We start from the raw sequence: 26,356 nt of genomic DNA, 5'->3' as shown, positions 1-26,356 counted from the left end.
AAAGAGAACAACCATCCTTGAATCAACAATCACACCATGTAAATCTAAAACTATCTTTTTAATTGTGACACTTTTTTGCTTTACCTCTTTTTCTTGTTGTCAATGTTTATCATAATAAGCATTGCTCTGCTTACTATAAAAAATGACGATATTGATAGCAGTATGTGACGAAACTTGAGACGAAATTATTCAAAATGGCGGCCATCAAACAAATCCAAGATGGCGCCAAAACAGATTATGGGAACAGGTCATTGTGCGGGGATTTAATGAGATGTAAGCCGTATAGGTATTTGTGGGAATTTTAGGTAATAGGAGGGGGTAATGCCACGCGGTAGTGCGATTTGGAATTGGAAGGGAATAAATAGTCGGTGTCCTTAATCATTTTAAAGAAACCAATTGACGGGCAGGAACCCAACTATCGTGCTTGGTCGGATAGCCTTGCCAGGGAACCAGACCTTCTGCTTGTGCTCCTTTACCTCGACGACGAGGAAATTTCTCCACACGAAACAAATGATCCTTAGACAAACTACTTTTTGTTAACTCGGTCTCGTAAAAGGTGCCTTTATTCAGTTACCCGTCGCATTTATAGACAGGTGGATCCCTTGGTATTCTCTGCTCCACTGTAAAGGTCTCTTCGCTTCAGTTAGGTAGGTATGATACGTGTTTGTGCTTACTGATTTTAACTTAGTCAACAACTTTGAATTCATACTCAACTGGAGAAGGACGCTCACCATATACGGTACGCCACACTTGCTGTGCATTCTGGACTGTTACTTGTGAGGGTTTCGTTTTAATCGAGCGCGGGATGAAATGTTTGGTTGAAATTGTTATTGACGAGATCACTTAGTTTATTCAGGTAGTGTTAGGAATTGCTTGAGGTAAACATCTGCCACATCATTTGCTTTAGGGTACGATTGAATCTCTCGATAAATTGAGCCTTGATCACGTTATACGTGACAAAATGGTGAACGTGATGCTGCTTTAGAAAGGTCTCTGAAAGGTCTCGTCTTTTAATTCTGTACCCGTATAGTCTAGCTGACGACCTCCTCAAAAGATCTTCATAAAAGCTTTGACCAGTTCTCACCCTGTCTTAGTTTTCAACGGAATCGCTTAGGCAGATTTGGATAAAATATCAATGCAAATAAGTGTGTATTTGTATCCGCGGTTCCAATGGCTTAGGCTTTGAAGATCCACCAAATCCGCTTGCAATTTCTGCCATTTATCATCTAATCCGTTCACAAAAACTTTGTTGTGAGGAAATCTTGCTCGAGCAGGACTGAAGTTGCAGCCACGCGATAACCTGTGAACGCGTTATACCATGCTTCTTGGCTGTTCGATACAACTTTTCTACGCTGCCTAGCGCGGACGCATGGTTTGATTCATGGTACGGTTTCTCTAAAAGTCGGTTTGGCGTTTTGTAGGTTTCTTCTTCATTTTCGTTGGTGGCATCTCTGTAATTCATTTGTATTTCACCACCGCAACAAGTAACTTAAACATTTCAACCTCGGACACAAACCTTTTTAAGACAGTGTTGGGGCTGAATTGACACAAAGACGACCTGTTACGCAACCCATGGCTTTAACTGAAATGATGAGCAAGGTCTGTCCACATGCCTTTAATTATCTGTTTGACCATCCATCAAAGAGAGGGATATTTCGTCGGATAAAGTACACAAAGAGGTGTGACTGTGATACATGTAGCTGTAAAACCTCAATAACCTTCCAAAATTCATGGTGTTCTGAGTGATTGTTGTAAATATAAGCTTCTAGCTATCTCCAGGCTGCTGAGTCATGCTGACTTGCATAACATAGAACTTTTCAGAACATTTCATCAAGTCACGCACTTATTATGTAATACTACTAAAATAGTTCTTATTTACGCTTCTGGAATTTTCCAGAAAACTTTGTGAATATATATAGAGTCACTTATGTAGTAGTAAGAGTGGTTGTTTTTGTCGGAGCGACGACTGTTTTGAGGCTATACCGAGAGAGTTACTGACATTAGCGAGATTGAGTCCATGGTGAGCTAAGATATAGACTGTGGTGGGCTTGATTACGTTTATTGACGATAAGTATTGTACTGCTTTTAGGAGTCGCTCCTTGTTAAGAACATTACTCGTAGTTTAATAAAGTAGTTGAGTTTGTGAGATTGTAGTGTTTTTCTGTCGGTTAGATTACACCGTAACAATGGGCTCTAATTGGTCGACAGCATGGGCTAATATTCGCTGGATACCACGAGAAAACTCTTGTTTGTGTGAGGAAAGGAGCATTTGGCAGAACTACGCAATAGGATGAAGCACAAATAATCCATTGCCTCAAAAATATTTAAATGACAAGGAATATTCATTTACACAGCTTTTATTGTCATGTTCTTAAAGCTTAATTAATTTTTTATTGATCCCTAACTATTTTTAAAACAAAGGTTTTACGGGTTTCTCAGGCATGTTCTCAAAGCCCAATTTACTGTTTATTGATCCATAGCTGTAAATATAACAAAGACTTTGAGGGCTTGCTGAGGTACGTTCTCGAAGCCCCTTTTGTTTCGTGGTTTACTGCATTCGCGCGATCTTTTCCACCCAAGCCGCAAAGACAAAACATTATCATAGACGGAACTGTTGAGAAATCTTTTGCAGAAAGAGACTTTATTCCTTTAAATCAACACAGAACAATTAAGGCACCTTCTGCGGAAAGAGACTTTATGCCCTTAAGCTTAACTGAACAAGTTGTACTGGTGTCTTGTTTTATTACAGTTTATGAAACCCATCATAACTCCAATGCGATTTTTTATTTCATAAAAGCTATTCGGGCACAAATTTGTGTCAAGGAAATAAACCTTTTTTCACATTAAAAAAAAAAAAAATTCCAGAGTGATTGATGTATCTTTTGCTGACTTGCAAAAAAGGCACAAAAATAGAATTCGCATCCCCCATGCGAACTGTCCTTTTTCTGGATCTTCGCGAAATATCTCAATCGGATACGATTGTAAAACAATTTCAAAAAGAACCGACTTTGATGAGTGCCTATATTATGAACCCGACAAGCGGAAAGGTCTCTTGAAAGGGTTCTTTCCTGTCATTAAATACAATAACAATAATTACTCTGACCTCACTGAAATTAGTTAAGCATAAGTAAAATCGCTTACATCTTGTTGGTAAACACGGCTACCTAGATGATATTGCCAGCAGCCCGTGTGATAAATTCTTTATAATAGTGTATACAGCGTGCAGCAAAGATATTATATTTAAGAGGCAGGAAAAGTTCTGGTAGGTCGATCATATTTTTATAGTGTAATTAAATACAGTAAAACCAATACAGTTAAGCAATGAACCGCTTCTGCTTAACAATACTCACAAATGAGTTGCCGATAATAAAAAGTCCCTAATTACGTTCAAGTTGTAAGTAATACCTCATGCAAACAATTATTTGACTTTTCGATATTGTTAACCCGAAATTACACCTCTTAAAGATTATGCTATCAGAAAAGTTCATCATCGGAGTAACCCCAGAAAGTTTGAGCGTATCGATTATTCACTTTTACTTTTTTGTTTTATTTTATATATATATATATATATATACATACAAATATATATATATATATATATATATATATATATATATATATTATTCACAAAAAAAATTAAAGAAATATAAAACATTCGCACCCAGTCCAATACAATTTATAAAGGCAGTTGAGTGCTTTTCTGCTACACTTACGCTTGCATAACAAAGTTCTGGTTACTAAAACGACCATCCATGCACTGAATTCCAGGATCAAATATTGAGGAGGATTGAGTAGGAAAAAAACGTCCCTCTAAGGTAAATATGGCTTTGCAATAGTTTATAAAAAGTACTAGGTTTACTTGATCAAAATATTGGCAAAAAAGTCAGCATCTCCGAATAGGTTATATTGGTCGAGATTGCATCGAATAGAATACGATCGTGCTCCCAAAGGCGACTTCAAAGCATAGTGATTTATGTTTGCAGGAGATGATTTGTTTCACAAGTGGACCTATTTAAAGACTATTTGATTCATTCAACGGGGTATAGTATTATTTGTCTCGTCTTTCCGAACGATTCGGAATTTGTTGTTCCTTACTTTTGTCGTGAATTGGCCTCACTAAGGACATTGCGGAAAAATATTTCAGAAAAATGCCTCTCCTTAATGCACGGAACTAATGCGGTATATTTTAAGCATAATTAAATGAGTTAATTATGCTCAACTTAGAAAATGGCTTTTCAGCGAACGATCTAGAATAAGAGCTGCACGCATTGCTTGAAAGAGCTATTGATCTCTAATCAGCGGAACTTGTTCGAGGTAAGTACTAACAAACGTGATCCACATCTAGGTTTATAGGTTATGAAAACGAGTTTGTGTCGTCTTACAATCTATGCCAGCGAGCTTCATGGTTAATTAAGCTAAAAAGATAATTTTTGGTTGTTTTTGTTCACAATTTGCTTTTTTCATGAAAACTTTGCCGTTTCGTGAAGAAGCGAGAACGTTCTTACGGCGCTAAAACTTAGCCTTTTTGTAATATAAAAACCTGTATTACATGGAACATCTAAGATTTTCGCTTTGGTTTTTAATTTTTCCCTTTGGGTTTTTTCCAAATATGAATTTTAGGATTTCAGTTCTTAATCAGTCGCTAAAAGATTTTCTAAATTTGGAAAGAGCCTTATTTCTAGATGAAGCCTGTTGAAACACAAACTACAATACGCGAAATGGGCATATACTGTCTCAAACCACGGTTGAATAAACCCATAATTCCCGCAACTCACCGTCTTTTAGCGCAAGGGAAAGAAAGAGGCGCAAAACATTTGACTCGACGGAAAAGCCAATGAAATGTTCTGTTGAAATTGTATTAGACTGAGGAAAAATCGTAAAAATTTGACCCTTTTTTATTTTAAAAGGCATTATGTGAGGGAACTACAATATTGCTTTACCAATTTGCTACTTTCAAAGAGAAAATATCGCTTAACGTTTTGCGAGAATGTAACAACTGCTTGATGTCGGAGTTCTCCATTACTTTTGTTTTCCTTTACTATCTTTTTTCGGTGGGTTTGCTTATCGCTTTGTTTTTTTTTGTTTTGTTTTTGTGTCTGTTTATATTTATTTATACTGGCCAAAAACTGTTAACTTTCCATTTTCTCAATCGTTCACTTTTCGAAGTCTTACTGTCGGTCGTGTCACTTGGTTTTTTATGGTCGAACCTCGACTATCCGAACCCGTTGGGACTAGACGAAATAGTCCGGATAATCAAGAATATGAACATTAACGAGGAACAAACACTGATTAGATTAAGAAAGGGACATTTAATTGTAAAACAAAACATTTATAAATCGTTTTGAGGAAAATATGATCTACATCTTCACTGCCCGTTGTGAATACCTCCACAAGTGAAAAATGTTTTTATATTGGCCTAAAATGTCGAAGTCAGTCAGGTTGTCCCAAAGAAGAATATCGCGTGCGGATTGAGAGTTCTATCATTCTTCGAAGCTGCAAAATCCGGATAGCGTCAACATTGTTCTGTCTTTCCGTTCAAAATAAACACTTTTTAAAACATTCAATAGCTTCAGAGTTCGAAAAAATTTTATTATCCTGGCCTTCATCTGCCTAATCACCGCTACTTTCATCTTGGAAAGAAGACTGTACAACAACGCTCTCTAAAATTTGCTCATCGGACAGCTGTGGGGAGTTGGGAGCTTCTTTTCACTTAGCAACAGAGCAACTCTTAACCAATCAGACCTCAATCGAATTGTCTTTATTAGTTACGACGCGTGCGAGCGCTGCTTTTGCTTCTTGAAAGCGAAACAAACTCGCCCTTACTTCAATTTTCAACGCTTTAATTTTAAAAAATAATATGCCAACGGATCTTGACCATTGCTAATAAACATTCATGACAAAATTGGGACCACAGAAAAGTACGGATATAGATAATAGAGGTTCGACTGTATGTATACCGCTTACTGAAGAGCTCCGTAGCAATATTCTAAGGAGCTTTTTTAAATTTTATGAAACTACGTTAGCACCGAAAAATAGGAGAACACAGAAATAACACAAGACGGATGAAATACAAATCGATTGAAAGATGACGAGCCTGGAGTCCGATTCTGTTTCAGGAAAAGGCTTCGCATATAGCGCCGATAATTGAGATGCGAGATGTGCAAGGGAGCTCCTTTCCTATGTTCTCTTAGAAAATTGTACGAAAGTGCAAATACTTTAAACTGCGTTTTGCCTGTGAATTCAGAAATTTTGGGGAAAAATTGCTCAAATGACCCGCATTAGTTCCAAAGAACGTGAAACGAAGACATTTTGAGTGGAAGAATTAAGTCACGGTGGAACGCTTGATTTTATTTCTAGAATGTATATCATATTTCTATTGAAAAAAAACATTTAAATACCAAATTGTTATCAATCAATGCTTTCTTAGACTCAAATTGATGCTCGCAAATGTTTTGTAAGATTCTCGCTTGTGCCAAAAGCAATTAATACTTTTCACATGCAAATGCGCAAATGACCAATAGTTGACTCGTTTGTCACTTGAAAGAGCAGATGCTGACATTCAAATCAACCAATCTGATTTGATTTTTTTTTTAATTTTCCCACTCTGATGTGTCTTTTGATGCGTCTTCAAGTGCTCTTTGTCGTCCAACTTAACTTTTAGTGCAGAAGGCCAATCATTTCCCCTGCTGACACCTTCTGACTCTCTTTTCTTTTTTTTTTAATTTGCTGCTTTGTGACTCCAAATTGCATGATTACCCACCCACATTTAATAAAAAAAAAAAAAAGAAAAAAGACATTGGGGTTAATTTCGCTTTTATCATTTTATCATTTTATCATTTATCGAAACTGTCGGCTTCTCAGACGCTCCGGTTATAAGAAATTATATTGTTCATTACAGTCATACAACTGGTTAGATTGCTTCGTGGGATCCAGACTTCAGAGAGCATAAAGTTCCCCTCTGTTTCTCTTTCAGCGAGTGCATCAACTGCCCAGAAATGGAGCTATTTTTCAGGTCGAAGCGCTTTCTTCTCGTTGGGTTTCTTCGGCTTGCAATTATCTTTCTTGTCATGAAAGGCTGCGCTTCTCAAAACCTCAGAGGTAAGATGACCCACAATGATTCTTGCTCCCTTAAAACGATTCCGGCTTTGAAACATTTTTTAGGTTAATTTCCTAATAATTGTTATGTATCTATGTCGGTTTTTATCTATTTCTCTTTTAAGTCAGTGTATCTGATGTTCGAACTTTCGCACGGACATTAAAAAAAAAAAAAAAAATTGCCATAAACTTTGACCGATTGTATGCTTCTCAAAATTAGCGTGAAAAAAAAAATCCCCACGGTTTTTTTCAACAAGCAAGTTTATGTATTTTCAGGATAGTTTGAACTTGGAATCATTTGCTGTCAGCTTAAAGAGACGAAGGCAAAGCTATTTAATTCTATCTAGAATATTGATAGTTTCTAAGCTTTTCTACCTCAAAGATGCAATATGGAAAAAAGACTTAATATTCCTAGGTTGTATTTTCTTATATGTCATTTTGATCTGATAGACTTGTAGAATTGATTTTAGATATTTTCGGAGATCTTCAACTACATAAATGCTGCGATATTTCAAAAACAAGATAAGAACAATTTCAAAATGAGCACACATCTGCCAGTGTTATTGAACATTTGAAATTTCTCCTCTTTTCACCAATTTACAGCAAGTCATTTTGAGATTAGTTAGCTTGTGCAGCTGTCTTCTTTTTCAATTTGAACTTTAAACACCTGGCCATCCCATCTAACATCTCTTAACTCAAAGCCACCGAGCGACGGAGACCCTAAGAATTAGAATTAACCTTACACTGTGCATAAATTTTCAGTCTTGGGTAAAAACGTCTGTCTTAAGTTTCTAGAGGTTCATTCGACCCTCCTCTTTTTCAGCCAGCTTTCGGGGCAACAAGCTATTATGTAAACAAGACATACCGACATTTACAAATCTAAGAGGAAATTAAAAAGCCAATTTGTCCAAAAGTGACTGATTGGGATGTGCTGTGTAGGTGTCGTTTTTTTTGGACATGTAAAATCCAGAATTAGTTTCTAAATCCAGAGTCTCTATTTTCATTCCAGGAAACTGTACATTCGACGAGTATACATTTTGTAGCTGGTATAACGAAATATACACCGACCATTTTGATTGGTCTCTTTTCCAAGGGAGTTCTCCCAACAATCGAACAGGTATATAGATAAATCCTTTCATCTACTGTGATATATATATTCTCCACTTTCGATTAATAGTGCGATGTGATATAGAGAAATCTGCGCTTATGATCGGTCGAGAGCACCGGAACGCAAGTCATTTCTGCTAAATCTGTGATCAAACGAATACTTAATCTTAAGAAAACTACTATCAAAGTAAAAGTGATGTTTGAGTAATGATATTGAAAAACTCCATCGAAATCCCCTTTGAATTAGAATATTAGTATTTAATTGCCGATGGAATATACCATTGTTTTCCAAAGATAAAGAAGCATATATCTACATCGAAACGTCATCTCCACGTATGTACAGTGAAAAAGCCAGGCTGAACAGTCCCAGGAAGACAGGCCCCCAGAGGATGGAGTTTTTGTACTCCATGTACAGCAGTACTATCGAGACTCTGTCTGTGTATATCAAAATTAACGGCAGCGAATATAGGGTATGGAGTCGCTATGGAAGCCAGTTATCAAGCGACTGGATCAAAGGCTGTGTGACTTTAAACTACCAAGGAACTTACCAAGTAAAAACTCGTTTTCTTTATCAGTTGTTTTGCGTGTGTTTGTTTGTTTGTGTGTGTTTGTAGCTCCCTTTTTTTGTGGTGGGTTCCTTAAGATAAGTTCTCTGTGTCACCTTAGTTGGCTGGCAAGTGTATTTTCGAACTGTAGAAAGTATATCGCTAAATATAGTGATTCAAGTTCTGATGCAAAATACTTTTTTTTTCCTCGAAATAAAACTAATCGTCATTCTCGTCTTTCAAAATTTTCGATAAACTTGAAACCTCCTCTTTCCATAGTAATCTTCCCACTTTAATGAAACTATCGAGTAGTGTGGCAAAACTAGGCATTCAATTAGTGATTAATGTCACAATAACAAGGCATGTATGGAGACAGAAAATTTCCTCTAGAAAAATATAGCTTTGTTTTTATTATAATACAGAAGACGAATTACATTTTGATTATTTGCATTTGTTCATCTATCTCAGGTTATAATTGAAGGAGTAGTAGGTGTATCGAATGCCTCAAACATTGCCGTTGATGACGTCAGCTTCAATAAAAACCTGAGTTGCATTTCCGATGGTAAAACTATGCCTGAGGAAATGTTTGAAGGTAAAGGCCAAGGATATCGCATTAATAATGTCTAACATTTACATAATCTGAGTGTCGAAAACAGTTACAAGTACTATAGGTTTTATTTTGCCTCCTTTGCGCAAAGAACGCGGTAATCCATCACAATCTGCAATGATTAACTGATTTAACCAGCTGGGAGGCAATACAACATATGTTTACCGCATATGTAATTCTGTAATGGGCTTATGTGGGCACAAATTAATAGCATGAAAGTCTATCACATAGAATAAACAAGTTAAAAAAACAAGTATTAAGTTCATTCAGGACTGTTTAAACTATGCTTTGATTTTGTAACTCTAGTAAATTGCACCTTTAATGAAAGCTTTTGTGGGTGGCGTAGCTTGTGGCTGTCATCGGATCAGGTCAGCTGGAAAAGAGCGGGCAAAAAAACTGGACAGAATGGAGATTTTGCTGGTAAGAAGAGCTTCTTGGAAGGAGCTATTTTCCATTGAATTCAAAGAGATTTTGGAGTTGAGTGGAGTTATCGAGTTAACAGATTCCCTCCCATTTAGTTTGTCCTCGAGATAATTTTAAAAAGTGCAGGTGAACATCTTTTTTAATTGAGCGATGTTATAACACTTTCTTGACATTATTTTACAATTTCACACAAAGGAAACTTCATTTACACTTCTCAACCTAACAAAGAAAATCAGTCCACCCATCTATTGAGTCCTCTTATGCTGGGACCAAAGTGTTTTCGCTTCTCATATCATATGTCTGGGCGGAATATTGGAAGACTTGATATCTTGCTTCAAGTCCGGAGCCAGCAAGGGGATTACTTGATATGGCAGAGAATTGGAGATCAGGGAAATAAGTGGACACAAGGTAGCATTGGTATCGGCTACACCGGCGAATATCAGGTAGAAAATAAAAAAGGGAGATGAAATTGTCAGAAAAATACATTTAGTGCTACACAGCTACAGAAGTATTCTTTTCCTGCATCATTTTAAAGTTGTTATGGCACACGCGAAGTAATCTATATTTACTCCTTTTTCCAGTTCATTGCAGTTAAAAAAACATTCCATGTATAAACCAGGATTCACTCGGAACTTAATTAGTACCTATTTGTATCCATGGCTTACAAGAAACATCCTCAGAATAGTTCGTCATAGAAATAAATGAATCGGCTAGACCTCTTGCCATGGAGAAAAATTTAACCCATGATAAATTTAGTGCTAAACTAAATTGAACCCTCCTTATATGCTTGTTTCGACTGAAATAATGTCTGTTGTTACAGATTGTGCTGAAAGCAACTCCTAGCAAGAATTACACAAGCCGTATAGCTTTGGATAGCTTTATATTAACTGATGGACTGTGTGATGATGAGAGTGAACTTGACAGCAATCAACAAGGTTTTTCACTCGTATCTGTCATATACCATCATTACTGCCTGAACATCTGAACCGACTTGTAGCTTGTGATATCTATGCGATGTACCAAATGTAGATCACTGTTTTAAGGCCTTCTTCCTACTTGTAATCTGACCGTTCCTTTTCTAGGTATATTTCAGCATATTTTTCTCACTAAACCGCAAGTACTTTTTTTTCTTCCAGACAACGCTCACAACATTGTTTATATCTTTATGCTGCAGGAAACTGTAACTTTGACGAGAACTTTTGCCTTTGGAAGAATGATTTAAATTTCATTTTCAAGTGGACTCCTCGGGGAGACAGAGCACCCAAGTATCAGACAGGACCTAGTGGTGATCATACTTCAGGTACGATCGATTTAATAACATTCCTTTTGGTCAGTTGAAGAATTAAGTAATCTTTACTTATCGATTACTTTTATTTTTTTTTGCGAAACCAGCGTGGTATGGATTAAGTTTTTCGCTTTTTTTCACCAAAAAATTAGATAGGGATGCACTTTTTGGAGAAAATATATAATGGATAGAAAGTGTCATAATTTTCATCAAATTGACTTCTCCCTTCTATCATAAGCTCTTCTCTAAGAGAAACTGATTAAAAGTGTAGTTTTTAATCGTAACCTTTTTAAATTATGAAAGAAGATGGTTTAGGTTGACAAAAGAGGAATCAAGTGAGGAAATATCAGATTAAAAAAAGGGGGAAAGTTATTTGAGAGAGGATGTCAGCATCCATCGAACAATTTAAAATATTGTGGCAAGTCGCCCAAAATCCGTTTTCATTTTTACTTTTATAATTTGAAGCTCAATATGTTCTAACAAGTGTGGTGTAGTTTTTGTAGTAATTATTGAAGGTGGCAAAGAAATACTTTTTAGGGTGGGGGGGGGGATTATTTTTGTCCGACATACTTTTCCTATGTCGAAAAGTAGCATTAACACAAAGACAGTTTTAACAATGACCGATATGACAGAATCTACTGAGCTTCAAGCTTTTAAAATACAAAAGGATGGTTATAAAGTTACTGTAAAAATTTCCTTGTGTATTTGTATTGTTCTATCTTGAGACGAACTCAAAGTCCGACAAAATTTACTCGGTAGCCACTATGAAATATAAACGGTGTGCCTACTTGTCACCACCGTTAACTGGCATAAATCACTACAATTTGCAAAAAAATCTAACATAGCACTCTTACCTTGTTTATTTATGATTTCATTAGCCGTTTCGATTATTATATTACGCCTGGGTATTACTTTTTGACAGGAAACCAGGTTTTGCTTTTTGTCTTCCCCTCCCTTATTTATATCACAAGCTAGTCACGCAATAATTGATACCGACACAAATGAATATTTACCATGTATAAATACTTTAGTTTCTGTTGAACTGAAAATATTAGAATATGTGCTTTTTTGGTCAATAATCGTTGTTTCAGCGGCAGCGAAGCAGTTAAAAGCGGGTTGTTGCTTCAACGCTATTGAAATATATAGTATACAGACAGGCGAACAAAGCGTGATGCTCTGGGAGTAAAAACTTTTAGAGGCCTTTTTACATGATATCCGAATGAGTTTTGTTCGAGTACGAGTTCATACCGGTTGCCACATGATACCAGAGTAAACCTTATTCGAAAGTAGCCCGCTTACCGAAGCCAGATTGTACGAATTTTCCAGACATCTTGAGTACTATCTGTGATACACGCTTGCCGATTCCCCTATCGGCTTTTGGAATCGACTTAACCCTACCCTACATCTATTATTGGAACCACGACTCCACTCAACACCGAGATTTGATCTATGAGAAGGGAAATTTGTAAAATCATCGAAATAAACAAGGTAAGAGTGCTATGTTAGATTTTTTTGCAAATTGTAGGGATTTATGTCAGTTAACGGTGGCGACAAGTAGGCACACCATGTATATTTCATAGTCGCTAGCGAGTAACTTTTGCCGGACTTTGAGTTCGTCTCAAGGTAGAACAACACAAATACATAAGGAAATTTTTACATTAACTTTATAACCATCCTTTTGTCTTTTAAAAGCTTGAAGCTCAGTGGATTCTGCTATATCGGTCATTGTTAACTGTCTTTGTTTTTATGCTACTTTTAGACGTACGAAAAGTATGCCGGACAAAAATATTCGCCAAAAAATAAATATTTCTTTGCCAGCTTAAATAATGACAGGGGGTTTAATTTTAGAAGATAAACAAAGGATAATGTTGAGAGAAATACCGTAGGTCAATTATGTTCGCTACATGAGGTCACACAACTTGGGTAATATTCACGGTGAAAATTTGCATATTTGAGCGGTCGAACGAAAAATGTCATTTCTCGAAACTGAAAATAAATTTTTCCAAAAAAACTACACCACAATTATTAGAACATATTGGGCTAAAAAATATAAAAGTAGGGGTGAAAGCAAATTTTGGGTGACTTGCCTCTGTTTGTCTGATGCATGCTGACATTAGCTCTTAAGAATTGTCCAGGCACACCATTTGCCTTCCTCGCTTCGATTTTGATGTTCGGACTCATTTTGCAAAATGATTTTATCATGATAGTACAACTGACCACTTGACAAAGGGTAACCACTTAATTAGGTGCTGCTTAACACAGGCTCGACTGTTCACTTTCCATTTATTAAGGCACTGGCTTGTACATATATATTGATGCCTCAAGTCCTCGCCAGCCTGGAGACACCGCGAGGTTGACAAGTCCATGGATGCGGGGGCCACAGTGTATGACCTTCTTCTACCATATGTTTGGTTCAAACATGGGTTGTGTTGTTATGTACATAAGAATCCAGGCTGCAGAGAAGTTACAACCAATATGGTTGCGGTCGAAGGATCAAGGAGACCGTTGGCTACAAGGGCAATTAAGTATTAACTACAACTTAACGTATCAGGTAACACGAATGTCTCGACATTTGATTCAAGCTCTCTGTTCTGTTGTCCTTTCCGATATCGCGTTAGGCCAACCATAACAAAGTGGCAGGTTCATGAACCTAATTTCACATATTATTGGAATAAAGAAGCAGCTGTGATGTAATATTCAGGTGGCCTAAGGGAATAAGAGAGGCTGAGCACACTACAACCCAGCAGCTCATGTTCAAAACTGATTCTCAAAAAAAGGCAACTCATGTGTCATCTGGCAGTGAAAATGGTAGTGCCTTTTTTTATTTGCAACGTATCGTAACGTCAGTCTCTATTTTATCCCTTGCTCTTAAAGATAATCATTGACGGCATCAGAGGAGGTGGTGATTCAGGGGATGCAGCTTTGGACGACTTCACCTTTCAGAAAGGACCTTGCTGGCAAACAGGTACAAAAGAGAAATTGTTTTGAAGTCATTTACGCTGGTGTTTGTTACGCTCGGTTTCCTCCTTTATGTGTGATTTTTTTCCCTGAAAATATACATTTCCGTGTCATTATCTGATGGTGTGTTACATAAGCTGAGTTATAACTTGAGTTTTTTAACAAAAAGGTGGATCAACTGACGTTTCTAGGATACCCCTACTCGCATCGGGATCTCCTGTTACAATCTGTAGAAAGAGCATCTTTGATGACAAACCTTTATCACATTATGATTTTCATCAGGCTGTTAACCTATTTCAAAAATGGTGACTTTATTGTCATGGTTCTTGATACGAACTTTAAAGGATATTTGACCATTCATAAGGAATAATAATAACGCCCATCAAAATTAAAGAGGCTCAAGGTGATTACTCTGCCAATGTCAGATAAGTATGAATGGTTGAACTACGAACCTCTGCGATGATAATGATGCTACCTATCTAATCATCTGTTTTGCTTTTATCTTTCATTTAAGATGAAATCACGTATTACGTTTCTTCGTATATGGGTAAAGATTATAAAATATCCTCTCGACCTCCTGAACACAGTCTCTACGCCGAAGAATTCCGTTTTACTCTCAAACATCCTGAAGGACTTCCAACAGAAACCTCGTATTTTATCTACTCTGAAGCATCCAAGAGACACAGTTTTGTTAGGGAAAAACTAGATTTGTCTGACTATGATAACTATCCCTTGGATGTGGTTGTCCTTGATGACAACAGATCGTCTCCAAATTGCAGCAAGATTTATTTTATCAACAGGGATAACATGGGACCAATGATCAGCCTGGACGACCACAGTGCCCTGCATTGTTGCAAAGGAAAAATGAAATTCTCTCTTTGTGCTTTCAATGTAACTGAACCAGGTAGGAAAACTAGCCGCGCGTTATTCTTTGTGAATGCTTTTAAGGAGAGATAAATTTTTTAAACCTTGTGCGGTGGGGACTCAAAAGAGGCTTGCCTAGGTAATACATTAAGCTTAAGCATAAAACTATTACAGTTCATCAGCGTGAGATCCCAAGTTGTTCCTTAAGTTTGTTTTTTATGAAACTTGAAATAATTTGTGGGATAAGAATCGATATTAGGGGCAGTTCCGAAAAACGTCCGATAACTAAATTAATATTTGGCCGAGGAGCGAAGCCAGGAGAGAAAACTTTGAGGAAAGTTCACAGCCACGGTTGCTATATCAGCAATGCAGAAAGAGGTCCATCTAATTTATAACCCTCCTGAAATTGTACAAAAGACATTAGTAAAAAGGTCAGTGTTGAGCGGATTGTCGATGCGTATTTGCGACCAGGTTTCTAATATCACTATCACTAGACTCTACAAAACGTAACTGCTCTTCTCCTGTTTAGAGTAGTACAGATGAAAAGAAGAAACTTTTGAGCTGAATTGTTTCTTCTTTTCGACGTAAATAATCGGAAGTCAACGCAAACGGCGGTTATTGCGTGATAACTGTCCGGTGATTTTGCACCACGTGACGTAACATGGCCAATAAAATTGCACGAAATTAATGGTGAGTGATAACGGTTGACATCTCAAATTAAAACTTTCTAACCTAATTCCGTATTGCTAATTTATCTGTCAATTAAGGAAAAAAATGACATTTTGGATTTGCTCGCGTTAAAGCCTTGTAATCTGATTGGAAAACAGTTTCGACCCATTGATGTTACCATCGTTTTAACAAAAAGCACCGGTGGCTGGTAAGATAGATAAAGTTATATTACATTTGCTAGGGTTTTATCAAGCTTTAAAAAGGTTTTGTTCGATTTGCAGATAATCGTTTGACTTCTGGATGTCAGCCCGGTTGGTACGGAGTAGGAAAATCTTGTTTCATGTTTTATTTTGAATCAGCTCGGGAATGGCGCTTGGCGCGATCTTTGTGCCACAAACAAAATAGCGAAATGGCCACTGCCAAAGGTATTGATGTACTGGAAGCCCTTGCCAATCAGAGGAAACACCTAAAATTCGAAGACTTCGATCTTTTTCTTGGGCTAAAGAGCAAGTTACGCTGGACTTGGGTAGACGGCGAAAAGCTGTCAAACGCACACAAAGGTTTGTGGAAGCCTACCGAACCGAGTGGCGATGGCAAGTGTGGATCTCTTCTGAGTTTTGTTAGTTGGGATTCAACTTGGCGTGGGGATGGATGGGGCTTAAACGACGAGCCTTGCACTGGTACTGGGAGATATATTTGTGAAGAGCCACTAGGTAACTTTTTTAACAATATATGATAACATCTTCTAATCAATGTATATATTTTAATGGCATCTGAATTGGAGATATTTTCGGAGACAAAAATGGCCTTACAAATTAACCCTTCAGCATAAACCCACTAAGTTGCATTTTCGCTTTTCTTTAAAGCTTTAAAATGGAATCGGTTCTGTTTTTAAATGAAGTTGTTATGTTGACTGGTGTAAGCTTTGTTCAGACATTGTCCCACGACAGATTCAATTTATAAACTCAGGTGGTTACTCTGTGGTTGATCTTGTTTCAGATGTGTTTAATTGCTCAAAAACATTACTTCGTTTATCGCATTATTCAGAATGTGTCCGAATAATTTATGTTTTCACTTCTGGTTCAAGATGTTCCTCTCCCTGTGGCTCTCTTCTTCGTGGGTGGCATTAACAAAACTGTGAACTTGAGCCCTAATGGAACCAGTATGGCTGTGTTCAGTGACATCACCTTTGCACCGGGTCCTTTCGGAAATCCAAATGGCTCCTTGCTTTTAGGAACTAGCAATAGCCATGCAGAATTAAAAAATCGCGGAGAAATCGATACGAGGTTTTCTATAAGTGTATTCGCTTGGGTGCATCTTAGTAATTCTAGCACTGGTCTAATAATAGATCACGGTTGCTCGGTGACGGTCTTCCACTCAACGCTCGGAGTTAAAGTACTTTTTAAGGAACGGGACAGCTCTAAGAGTTATCTCCTGCATAAGAAGGGCGTTCTAAAAGCAAACTCTTGGAATTTCATTGGTGCTACGTATGACTACTTCAGCGGCATGGCAACTATTTGGGTCAACGAGAGCATCGTCATGCGGGAATTTATTTCAGCTAAAATGGAGTTAGCGACTCATGGGAATGTTATTGTTGGGGCCTCCAAAAATCGAAAAATGCAATACCGTGGCAGGATTTCTTGCTTGCAGTTTTATGATCAAGCATTATCTGTGGATCAAATCATGAAAGTGAAAGTACGATGTAATAAAACTGGTAAGTGGGTTTAATTTACTTGTCAGTCGTAATGTCCACAGAGCTGTACAAAACCCTGTGAAATCGAAAAGCGTAGCTTCGTAAGATACTCCATAGAAACAAATGAGATGCCGATAACGCATCTCGGTCACAACATTGCTAGACTTCACCTTATAACTCTTTAGCCGTTAACTTTTATAAGGTTCAACCGTAAGTTTTGTTTTGATAATTCCATTTTTTCTTTTAACGTATGGAAGTATCTACACCTTCAATGGAATATGCCAGTGTTGGATGCTACGCAGACAAGCCTCATCGAGCAATTCCAACACTTGAAGGAAGAGACCCCATCGCTGTCGAGAACTACGACGTGCGTACGAGAGCGATTGAAAAGTGCGCCCTTGCAGCTCGAAGAAAAGGATTCACCATGTTTGCTGTTCAATATGGTGGGCAATGCATGACCAGCGCAACGGCAGAAAAAACTTTCAATAGATATGGTGAGAGTAATCAATGCAATACAAATGGAAAGGGAGGATCATGGGCAAACAATGTTTACATCATTCGAGGTTTGTTAATTGATGTAATGATACTATATTTTACATTGAATTGTAGACAATGAAGTAGCCGAAAAATTCCATGAGTTTGCTTTCGTAATGTACAATTTAAAGGCTGAAACGCACACTTTAAGTGGCTTAAAATTTGTGAGCCGTAATAGACGGGAGTTATTAGTTTTAGGAAATAAATGTCCTGAAATAATTATGGAATTTATGGCTCATCAAATTTATTTCAAAAGTACGATCCAGCCTGGTCAGAGATTGTTATTTTTGTTTTGTTTTGTTTCTATGTTTCTCGATTATGCAGCTCGATTTTTGCCCTGTGATCGATTACTAGTCAGTTGTGGCTCATGTTTGCCATAGAGTGCACTTTTGATGGTTTTGCATAATAATTGAATTTCTTACAATTTAAATAGATTATATTGATATTGGATGCTACGAAGATCGCCGCTCGCGTGCAATTGCATCACTCGAACAGAAAGATCCGCTATTGACAGGATACCACAAAATACGCAAGAACTCTATCGAAAAATGCGCCGTAGTTGCTCGCAAAAGGGGCTTCCGCATGTTTTCAGTTCAGTATGGTGGAGAGTGTTACGGCAGTGCAACAGCAGAGAAGACTTTTGATAAATATGGTAAGAGCGATGGATGCGAAGGTGACGGAAAAGGAGGAACTTGGGCGAATCGTGTCTACGCCTTTCAAGGTTTGTGACCGAATTTATTTACTTATTTTCATTTAATTCCTTAGTTAAGACATAATCAGGTAGTTTGACCTTTTATGTCAAGACTTGTATTACTTAATGACTGGTTCCCTCTTTGACACTTATATCTTCGCTGGGATCTCTTCATCTTTTTGTATGAGGGTTAAGATGTTATTGAATGATAACAGTACAATGACTTCATTCTTAGTTTCTCAACTCTAGGTTTCCATTCACATTTAAATTAACTAAAGAGGCAAAGCAAAGAAACAAAATTATTCAGACAATTTTTTTTTTCTCGTAGCGTCTACTTCTTGGTGCAGTCCCATATTTTTTCCATTTCATGGAGGTTGCTTTTCCTTAGATACCTACAGCAAAGTAAACTGGAAGCAAGCCCTGAATATTTGCAATTTTAAAGGAGGTACCCTGGCAAAGATTTCAGGGGAAGGGTTAAGACGTGCTTTTTCTGTTGTGTTAGAGGGAATTAGATCCTACCGACCGGGTGTTACTAAGTATTTCATTGGTATGAGGGGCCGACATGATGACTGGACGTGGTTTGATGGCACTTCTCTGAACGAATCGTTGTGGGTGTCAGGACATCCAACGAGGGACGTTGACAATCTAGGCTGTGCTTATCTTTCGGCTGGTTTATCCAGAATAAAGAATGGTGCTTGCAAGTCACACAGATACCCTTTGTGCCAGAAACGATCGGGTAAATTGTAATAAGTTCAGCGGTTATATGCAAGAGAGGGGCGTTCTCTTGTAAAGCACTTCTTAAAAAGTAAGCTCGTGGCCTTTAGTCTAAAACCTTCTGAGAAACACGAAAGAAACAAATTGTCAAAACCACAAAGGGAAAATAAAAGGAAAATCCAATTTTAACACTTTCATTTGGCATATTTATATTTCTTTTTCAGACAATAACATTAGGGTCTTCAAAGGTTTTAGACCTAAAGCTGAACGCTTGAGATCTAAGAAATTTTTAAGATGGAAAATGCCTTTTTATCATGTCAAGATAATGTTCAACCATGTTTGACTTCTATTCAAATGGATGCTGTTTGCTTTACTTTTACGTCACATTACTTTATTTCTGTCTCGTGCAGACTCTCAGCTTTGAAAGGCTTTAAACTTTAAGCTGTAAGCTTTCCTTGTAACACATTTTATCAATAGAGAACGGCTTTTTAAACCATTTTCCTCTCCTATTTGAATAGTTACAATTAAATTTAAATAGTTACCGTTTTATTATTTCTCAGAGTAAGTTGTACCTTTTTTTTTGTTTTGGTCTCCTCTTTCGATGCATTCTTTTTTCCTCGCTACAAGTGCTCCCCTCCTTTTCCCCTCTTCTACCAATTTAAAGCTTTCCAAAAGTGTCAAGGTATTTCAAACATGTTTCCCACCGTAATGGTAGTCAATTAAATTATTATTCGTGGCTTAATACATTAATTATTTCTATTTACAAAGTTATTTACTCCGCCTAAGCTAAATATGATTAAAACATCTTCCAAACTGTAGTGTCGATGCTCTTTAATTTTCCCTTGTCCTACAGAAGCTTCTTTATCAAACCGGAGTCAAACCACTTGTTCCAGTGTTTTGGTGCCGTATGAGTCCTCTCTAGCCATTGATAAATCTTACACCACCTGCTTTCGTTCGGGAAGGGTAAGAAATTGTCATAAAAAAGGGAAGAATCCACTGTAAATGCACTGGATTTCCTTTCACATAATTATAGGCTAGACATTCATTGAGTATATAACGATTGGGTCAAGTAATTGTGATACTTATTTCAGTGTCTTGCTGTTTGGTATGTTGCTTGCTTGCTTTCTGTAAAGTTCTAACATAACACTTTTTCTCGTTTTTTCATGTATTTAGGAGTCGAACCCTTGGTGGCAAGTTAACCTTGATAAACATTTGTACGTAATCTCTGTGGTAATCATTGATAAAGTTGATTGTTGCCCACGGGATAGCGGAATTATCAACGTCAGAGTATTAAACAGTCCACAGGGCACAGACTCAACCTGCTCCGAATCGATGGAATATGATGGAGTAAACCAACAATTTAAATTTTACTGCTCACCACCAGCGCTAGGAAATTACCTGAAGATAACGTTGAAGGGCAATAATGTCACTCTAGTCCTGTGCCAAGTTATCGTACAAACTATTGGTAAGTTTCCGGTAGTTTCCTTTCAATATAAAAGTTCCCTCTTGGAGCTTTTAAGTACTTGGAGCCTTCCATGGGGTCATATAACTAAGGCCGCGTATTCGAAGCCTTTGAGAAACCATTTTCTCTGCTACAATTATAGATTTGATGCGTTTGGGCCGAGAAATTCATGCTCATTTTCAGATTGCATAAACTACAGCTTTGACAAACTCTTAACCCATCCTTCAGGAAATCTTATGAGCAAAGGAAGAAAATCTCATGTTTTTTTTTAGTTCTATACCCTTGCGCGGTCTTATATGCCCCCCTCCCCCCCTCCCTCTTACCCGAAGTAGCAGTAAACTTTTTGCAATGTGTCTATCGACAATAGAGTCGCTTACAGAGGCAATGGGAGTGCTTCGTGAGACATGGTATAGAATGAAGAATGACGGTGCAAGGAGTAAATCAATCCTGCGCGAACACCCATTCATTCAAGGTCCGCCAGGAAGCCGAATAGTTTTGCCAGATTTTGATGCTCCTATCGATTTGGAAGACGGATACGCGCAAAGATTGACAGCTTATTTGCAGGTAAACGTGAAATATCCCTATTTAAAGCGGAGTTCTTTCTGTTCATTTAAACTTTTCTTGTTTTTTTTTTTTTTTTTTTGAGAAAATAAAAAATTATTCATTATTCGTTAGTCTCACTCAGTCTGTTTTTATTTTCTAAGACAAACTTTAATCGCCTACTCACCATTTTTAGGTTCCTCAGAGCGGTAGCTACGTCTTTTACGCTGCGTGCGACGATTCATGCGAGTTGTGGAAGTATGATGTCATAGAATATGGATTTGTGAAAGATAACACCGAATCAGACGAGAGTGCACAGAACCGAAGTCCAATCATATCTGTTAACAAAGTCACTAGATATCTTCAGTGGGACAGGTGAGCAATTTATTCAAAGGATAAAAAGGCCAATTTTCCTGAAATTTAAGACTACCAGAGTTATGCTTAAATTTTGGTGACCTGTCGTTTGAAGGTACGAAGAGCAGACATCGCAGCCTATCATCCTTGAAAAATGTCGTATTTATCGTATGGAGATGTATGGAAGAGATTTAAGCGGAAACGATCATATATCAGTGGGCATGCGTAGGCCGAATGGAGATTTTGAAAGGCCGATTCTTAAGAAAAGACTATTTTGGACAAAACCAGGTATTTCAGTTTGGTTTTGTTTTGTTTGTATTTTGGTTTTGTTTTGTTTGTATTTTGGTTTTGTTTTGTTTGTATTTTGGTTTTGTTTTGTTTGTATTTTGGTTTTGTTTTGTTTATTTCGCTTTAAATTGTGTTTTGTATCTTATTTTGTTTTCAATCATCTATTTTTTTTTCACTTTTTTAATTTTTGTATTATTATTATTGAGTTTTTATTTGTTTCGTCTCTTTTCTTATCGAAGTGGCTTCGGAACGTAGTCACCGTTTTCAAAAGATAACTTATGCTAAAAAAAATAGGAGAAGGATAACGCAGACAACTAGGAAAAAGCTAAAAACTAAAAAAGCTCGTTTGCAAGTGTACGGTTAACAGCAGGGAAAGAAAGTCGAGATACAAGAGGACTTGCTGTAGTCGGCGTATGCGCCTTACTCTTTTTCCGGAGATGACTGATTTCATGAACTTCATTTCTTTAACTTAGAGTACTTACTGAATCCAAACCGTGGGTTAAATTTTAAAAAATAGTGGATCAACGCTAGCTAGGATTATTCAAGGAACAGCTTAAATTCTTGGATCTTAAACAGGGACACGAAAATTGGTGGTGAGACTCAACGATCTTGAAACATCGGTAGCTGCTATCGTTGGGTCAAATATACGCATGTCAGGTTGGTTCTTTCATAAGTTTAACAATGCATAAATAACGCGTCAAGCTTTCTCGTTTCATTCGACAGGGAATTGGTGTGAAATATCAATCGAAGGCTTAAATCGTCAAATGTCAATTTTTTTTTAACCAAATGTCAATTTTTTTTAACAGGTACCTACCGCTTCTGTTGTCAGGGCATATATTGCCCTGATTGTCCACTGCAACTGAACCTCTCAACCCTGAGACAAAATGTAACAATAAACCCAGCGGTAAACATGTCTTGTTTAAATACATCATTCGAGACTTTCTTTGACACATACAGAGAGCCGGGAAATTATACAGTGAAGGTTAGTTCATTTTAGCGTTTCCTGAGAGATATTATATGATACGATTACGGACAACTTCCTCTTGCTTTTATAAAACTAATGCACCAAGAACTAAAACGAACACTTGATAACCTTAGAATCCAGTTTCTTCTTCTCTTTGAGTTATTCACTTTTTAACTTTTCTCTAACATATACCTAAGAGAAAGTTCGCAACCTTGAAACAATTGTTCAAAATGTTCATAATGTGAGATTCAAATTTGCCACCAGATCATCTATTCATTTCTGGACCATTCAGGGCAAATTCTTGAAGAGAGAGTGCTGGGAAATATTTATCTTAAAGGTAAGTCGTTTAACGAGTTTGAAGATTTATTTTTCTTCTTCTCTCTTATATCAATTAAGCATTAAATATACAGATCAGTTTGTATAAGATTCAGAAGACTTCACAATAAATACGAACTGAATTCAAACTGCGAAAGTTTGGTGCACAACGATTATGCATTGACTTTCTTTTTTCGAACAAGATTAAATTTGAGCAAATCTAAGCGATCAATCAAGCAAATGAATGGGTTGTTAATCAGCTTGCTGGGCCGTGAAGTTAGAATGGGGATAACTTAGAATATTATTGAGATTTCCTTTCAAAAACCGGGAACTGCAAAAAAAGTCTTACATGTACGAGGCAAAATTACTTTCATGAAAACCATATGTTTCTTGTATTTCTCCTCCAATTCTTGTCTCCCTTTTGGGTTAACATCCCTACAAGAAAACACAATTTGGCAAACGATTATGACGATTGCTTAAACGATGATTTCAACTCTCACAGCTGTTGCAGTATTAAAAGTATGCCATTTCGAGTCTGGAAATTGTGCAGGCTGGACTAACCTTGGAAGCAAGGAGAAGTGGAAGTTCTCCCAAGGTAAGAAGAGGGATGTTTCTGCCTGCCTAACTGTTGTATAGAAAATGTACGTTGTAGAGTTCTCTGCGTCATAATCTTTTTTTAAACTGTCCTAGTCAATCTCCATGCTTATAGAAATGATCGACTTAAAGTAGCCTGGTCCTCTTCTATATAAATGTATTATCATTGTCAAAATATTATGTGTCCTAGGTCATTTTGCCTACATCGGGAGATCTTCCAGGGTACGGCTTAGGACTCCTTTGTTGTCATGGAAACCAACCAATGAGATGGTGGGCGTATGTTTACGGTTTAAATATCTCATGCCAACCAAATCAAACTCGTATTTGAAAGTTCTGCTTTGGGAAACAATAGAAAAAAGGGAGGTGTTAGTTTGGCAGCTGCTTGGATACCACGGACAAGGATGGTCAGTGGCTCAGGTGGTTTTGCCAAGCTCTGTGGCTGTTCAGGTAAGTGAAGCTTCTTTTTCATTTGAGTGAAGTCTCTTTCTACTTGCTTATATCTATGCATGTGACAGCCTTGAAACATTGTGTTTAGTGGTCGATAACATCATATTCTGCCCCTTTCTATTTGTTCTTGTTTTGTGACAGGTTATGTTTGAGGGAGGGGGCTTTGCTGATGACCTAGTAAATGTGGCGATTGATGACGTCAGCGTAAAGACTGAGAACTGTGTCTTACTACCTTACTATGCAAAGCCAGGTTACTTCTACTTTCTTTTCTTTCTCTCTTTTCATCCTTACAGTTGACAAATAGAGAAGCCCTGACTGTGCTCTCTTCTGTTGTAAAGCACGCAGGGAGCGGCTAAAGCACGAGAGAAGTGTAGGTAATGCAGGTAGAAACATGAGACGTAATGGAGTGTTTCTCCCCACTTCTTGCTCTAGCCACCTCCTGAGTGCTTTACAACAGAAAATAGCACAGTCAAACCTTCTTTATTTGTTTTATTATATAGAATACGTAAATTCCCCACGCATTGCTTTCAATTTTCAAAACAAACTTTTTTCCAAAGTGAACAACAATGTCGTCAGCATGCTCCACACTCTCAAAAAGCACGCTACAATAACCCAATCAGAATCCTTGTTAGATTGTTTTAAATAATCTGATTGGTTGAACAAGACTAAAAAATGTCCAATTATCAAAGTCCACAAACCATCAAAGTTCACAATCTGCGGTAGTTTAAAAACTAAGTGGCGCTCTCGCTCTCTTTTATTTTTTGCCCTAGAAAAGGGTTAGGGACACATGTTTCGAAAATATTTAGTTGCTCTCCAATTCTCTTTTTTTGCGTCGCCACAAGCCCAAAATGATTTTGGCCAGACCACCCCTGTAGACAGCGATCGAAAGTGTAAATTTCACAGATTTTGTCCAGCGCGCAGCGACTGCAATGACATAGCTCACGGAATTCTATCTTGCTACAAGTTACAAGATGTATTCAGTTAGTTCACAGACAAAATATGGAAACTTGGTAAGTCACGCAAGCGGACAAGCGTTACGACCGATCACATTTACGCAATATTTTAGGACAACTCGGCACCTATTCTTATTCAGTTGTTATGAAAACCTAAAATCCACAACGTAGAAGATAAACGCACGAAGTTTGAATGGTCAAAAGGAGATCTTGGTCAATTTTCAGAACTATACAAATGATCTTTGACATGAGCGCAATTGAGCAAACACATTGACTTGCGTTGTTTTTGAGATGTTGGTGGATGAAAGCTAAAGATATACGCGCGGGTTTAAGGCAATCTGTGACCTCATTGGTGTATAAACTATGGACCGGTATGTTTTTTCAGCCCGATTAACACTTGCATTTTGAGAATTCTTTAGTACAAATTAGTGAATTTTTGATATGCAAATTAAGGTCGAGGAGAAGGGTCTCCGCTGATCACGCTGGTATGAACTAACTGAGTACATCTTTTAGCTTGTAGCAAGGTAGAATTCCGTGAGCTCTATTATTTTAGTCGCTGCGCTCTGGACAAAATCTTTAAAATTCTGGGGGGGGGGGGTCTGGCCAAAAATCATTTGGCAACGCGAAAAAAGAGAATAGAAAGAGAATTGGAGAACAACTAAACTATTATTGAAACATGCTTCTTAAACCCTTTTTCATGGGCAAAAAATTAGAGAAAACTTTTTTTCCGACAGGAACTCGATAGGACTGCTCTTAGCGAGAGCGGCACTTAATAAAGAATCTGAAAGTGAAATGTTCAGTGAAATCCAGCCGAATTGGAGCTTATAAAAACACGCGAGTCTTTTTCACATGACGATTAGAAAACAACTGCTCAAGGCGTGTTTTTTTTATGAATGCACGACAACCGAATTCAGAGGATTACAGAGGTTAACAGCGCCGTAAAACTCGGCTGCTGAGACTGTGGCCATCCTCTAAACGCATCGGAAAGGATATATTACCTAGCTCTTCGTTTAATTCAGAAGGTGGCTGATGTAATTTCTGAGGCTTGCGTCACACTGCGATGACCGGAAACCACGATGATGAGCTAGACGCGATAGACCTCAGCATGATCGTCATGATTATCATGAATTTTAACAGTTATGCCAGTTTGGCTATACTTTTCATCGTTACTTTTTTAATTCATTCTGCTTTGTTCTTTTGTTCTTTCCTTTTTTTACACGAAACTATATATACGAGACAAATGTTAGCTGTATT

General features: G+C 37.5%; 1 protein-coding gene across 1 annotated transcript in view; it reads left to right on the top strand.

Annotated features, from left to right (window-relative positions):
• Positions 1 to 3,975: 3,975 nt before the first annotated feature.
• The window catches only part of LOC131773442 (uncharacterized), a 45,216-nt gene continuing 22,835 nt past the window's right edge, over positions 3,976 to 26,356 (top strand). Inside the window, exons 1-28 of the mRNA XM_059089417.2 lie at positions 3,976 to 4,040; positions 6,974 to 7,098; positions 8,105 to 8,212; positions 8,497 to 8,753; positions 9,216 to 9,339; positions 9,661 to 9,774; positions 9,973 to 10,220; positions 10,598 to 10,712; positions 10,952 to 11,077; positions 13,354 to 13,613; positions 13,937 to 14,027; positions 14,535 to 14,924; positions 15,835 to 16,266; positions 16,641 to 17,267; positions 17,504 to 17,809; positions 18,214 to 18,501; positions 18,800 to 19,207; positions 20,039 to 20,148; positions 20,359 to 20,650; positions 21,015 to 21,211; positions 21,384 to 21,562; positions 21,657 to 21,829; positions 22,406 to 22,486; positions 22,636 to 22,811; positions 23,058 to 23,130; positions 23,611 to 23,703; positions 23,893 to 24,149; positions 24,291 to 24,399. Of these exons, the coding sequence (XP_058945400.2) occupies positions 6,996 to 7,098; positions 8,105 to 8,212; positions 8,497 to 8,753; positions 9,216 to 9,339; positions 9,661 to 9,774; positions 9,973 to 10,220; positions 10,598 to 10,712; positions 10,952 to 11,077; positions 13,354 to 13,613; positions 13,937 to 14,027; positions 14,535 to 14,924; positions 15,835 to 16,266; positions 16,641 to 17,267; positions 17,504 to 17,809; positions 18,214 to 18,501; positions 18,800 to 19,207; positions 20,039 to 20,148; positions 20,359 to 20,650; positions 21,015 to 21,211; positions 21,384 to 21,562; positions 21,657 to 21,829; positions 22,406 to 22,486; positions 22,636 to 22,811; positions 23,058 to 23,130; positions 23,611 to 23,703; positions 23,893 to 24,149; positions 24,291 to 24,399 (5,737 nt within the window). The 5' untranslated portion in view covers positions 3,976 to 4,040; positions 6,974 to 6,995. The remainder of the gene's footprint in view (positions 4,041 to 6,973; positions 7,099 to 8,104; positions 8,213 to 8,496; positions 8,754 to 9,215; positions 9,340 to 9,660; positions 9,775 to 9,972; positions 10,221 to 10,597; positions 10,713 to 10,951; positions 11,078 to 13,353; positions 13,614 to 13,936; positions 14,028 to 14,534; positions 14,925 to 15,834; positions 16,267 to 16,640; positions 17,268 to 17,503; positions 17,810 to 18,213; positions 18,502 to 18,799; positions 19,208 to 20,038; positions 20,149 to 20,358; positions 20,651 to 21,014; positions 21,212 to 21,383; positions 21,563 to 21,656; positions 21,830 to 22,405; positions 22,487 to 22,635; positions 22,812 to 23,057; positions 23,131 to 23,610; positions 23,704 to 23,892; positions 24,150 to 24,290; positions 24,400 to 26,356) is intronic.

This window comes from Pocillopora verrucosa, chromosome 4, assembly GCF_036669915.1.
Source record: "Pocillopora verrucosa isolate sample1 chromosome 4, ASM3666991v2, whole genome shotgun sequence".
Lineage (NCBI taxonomy): Eukaryota > Metazoa > Cnidaria > Anthozoa > Scleractinia > Pocilloporidae > Pocillopora > Pocillopora verrucosa.
Note: the sequence above shows the minus strand (reverse complement) of the source record. Positions and strands in the feature narration are given on the sequence as shown.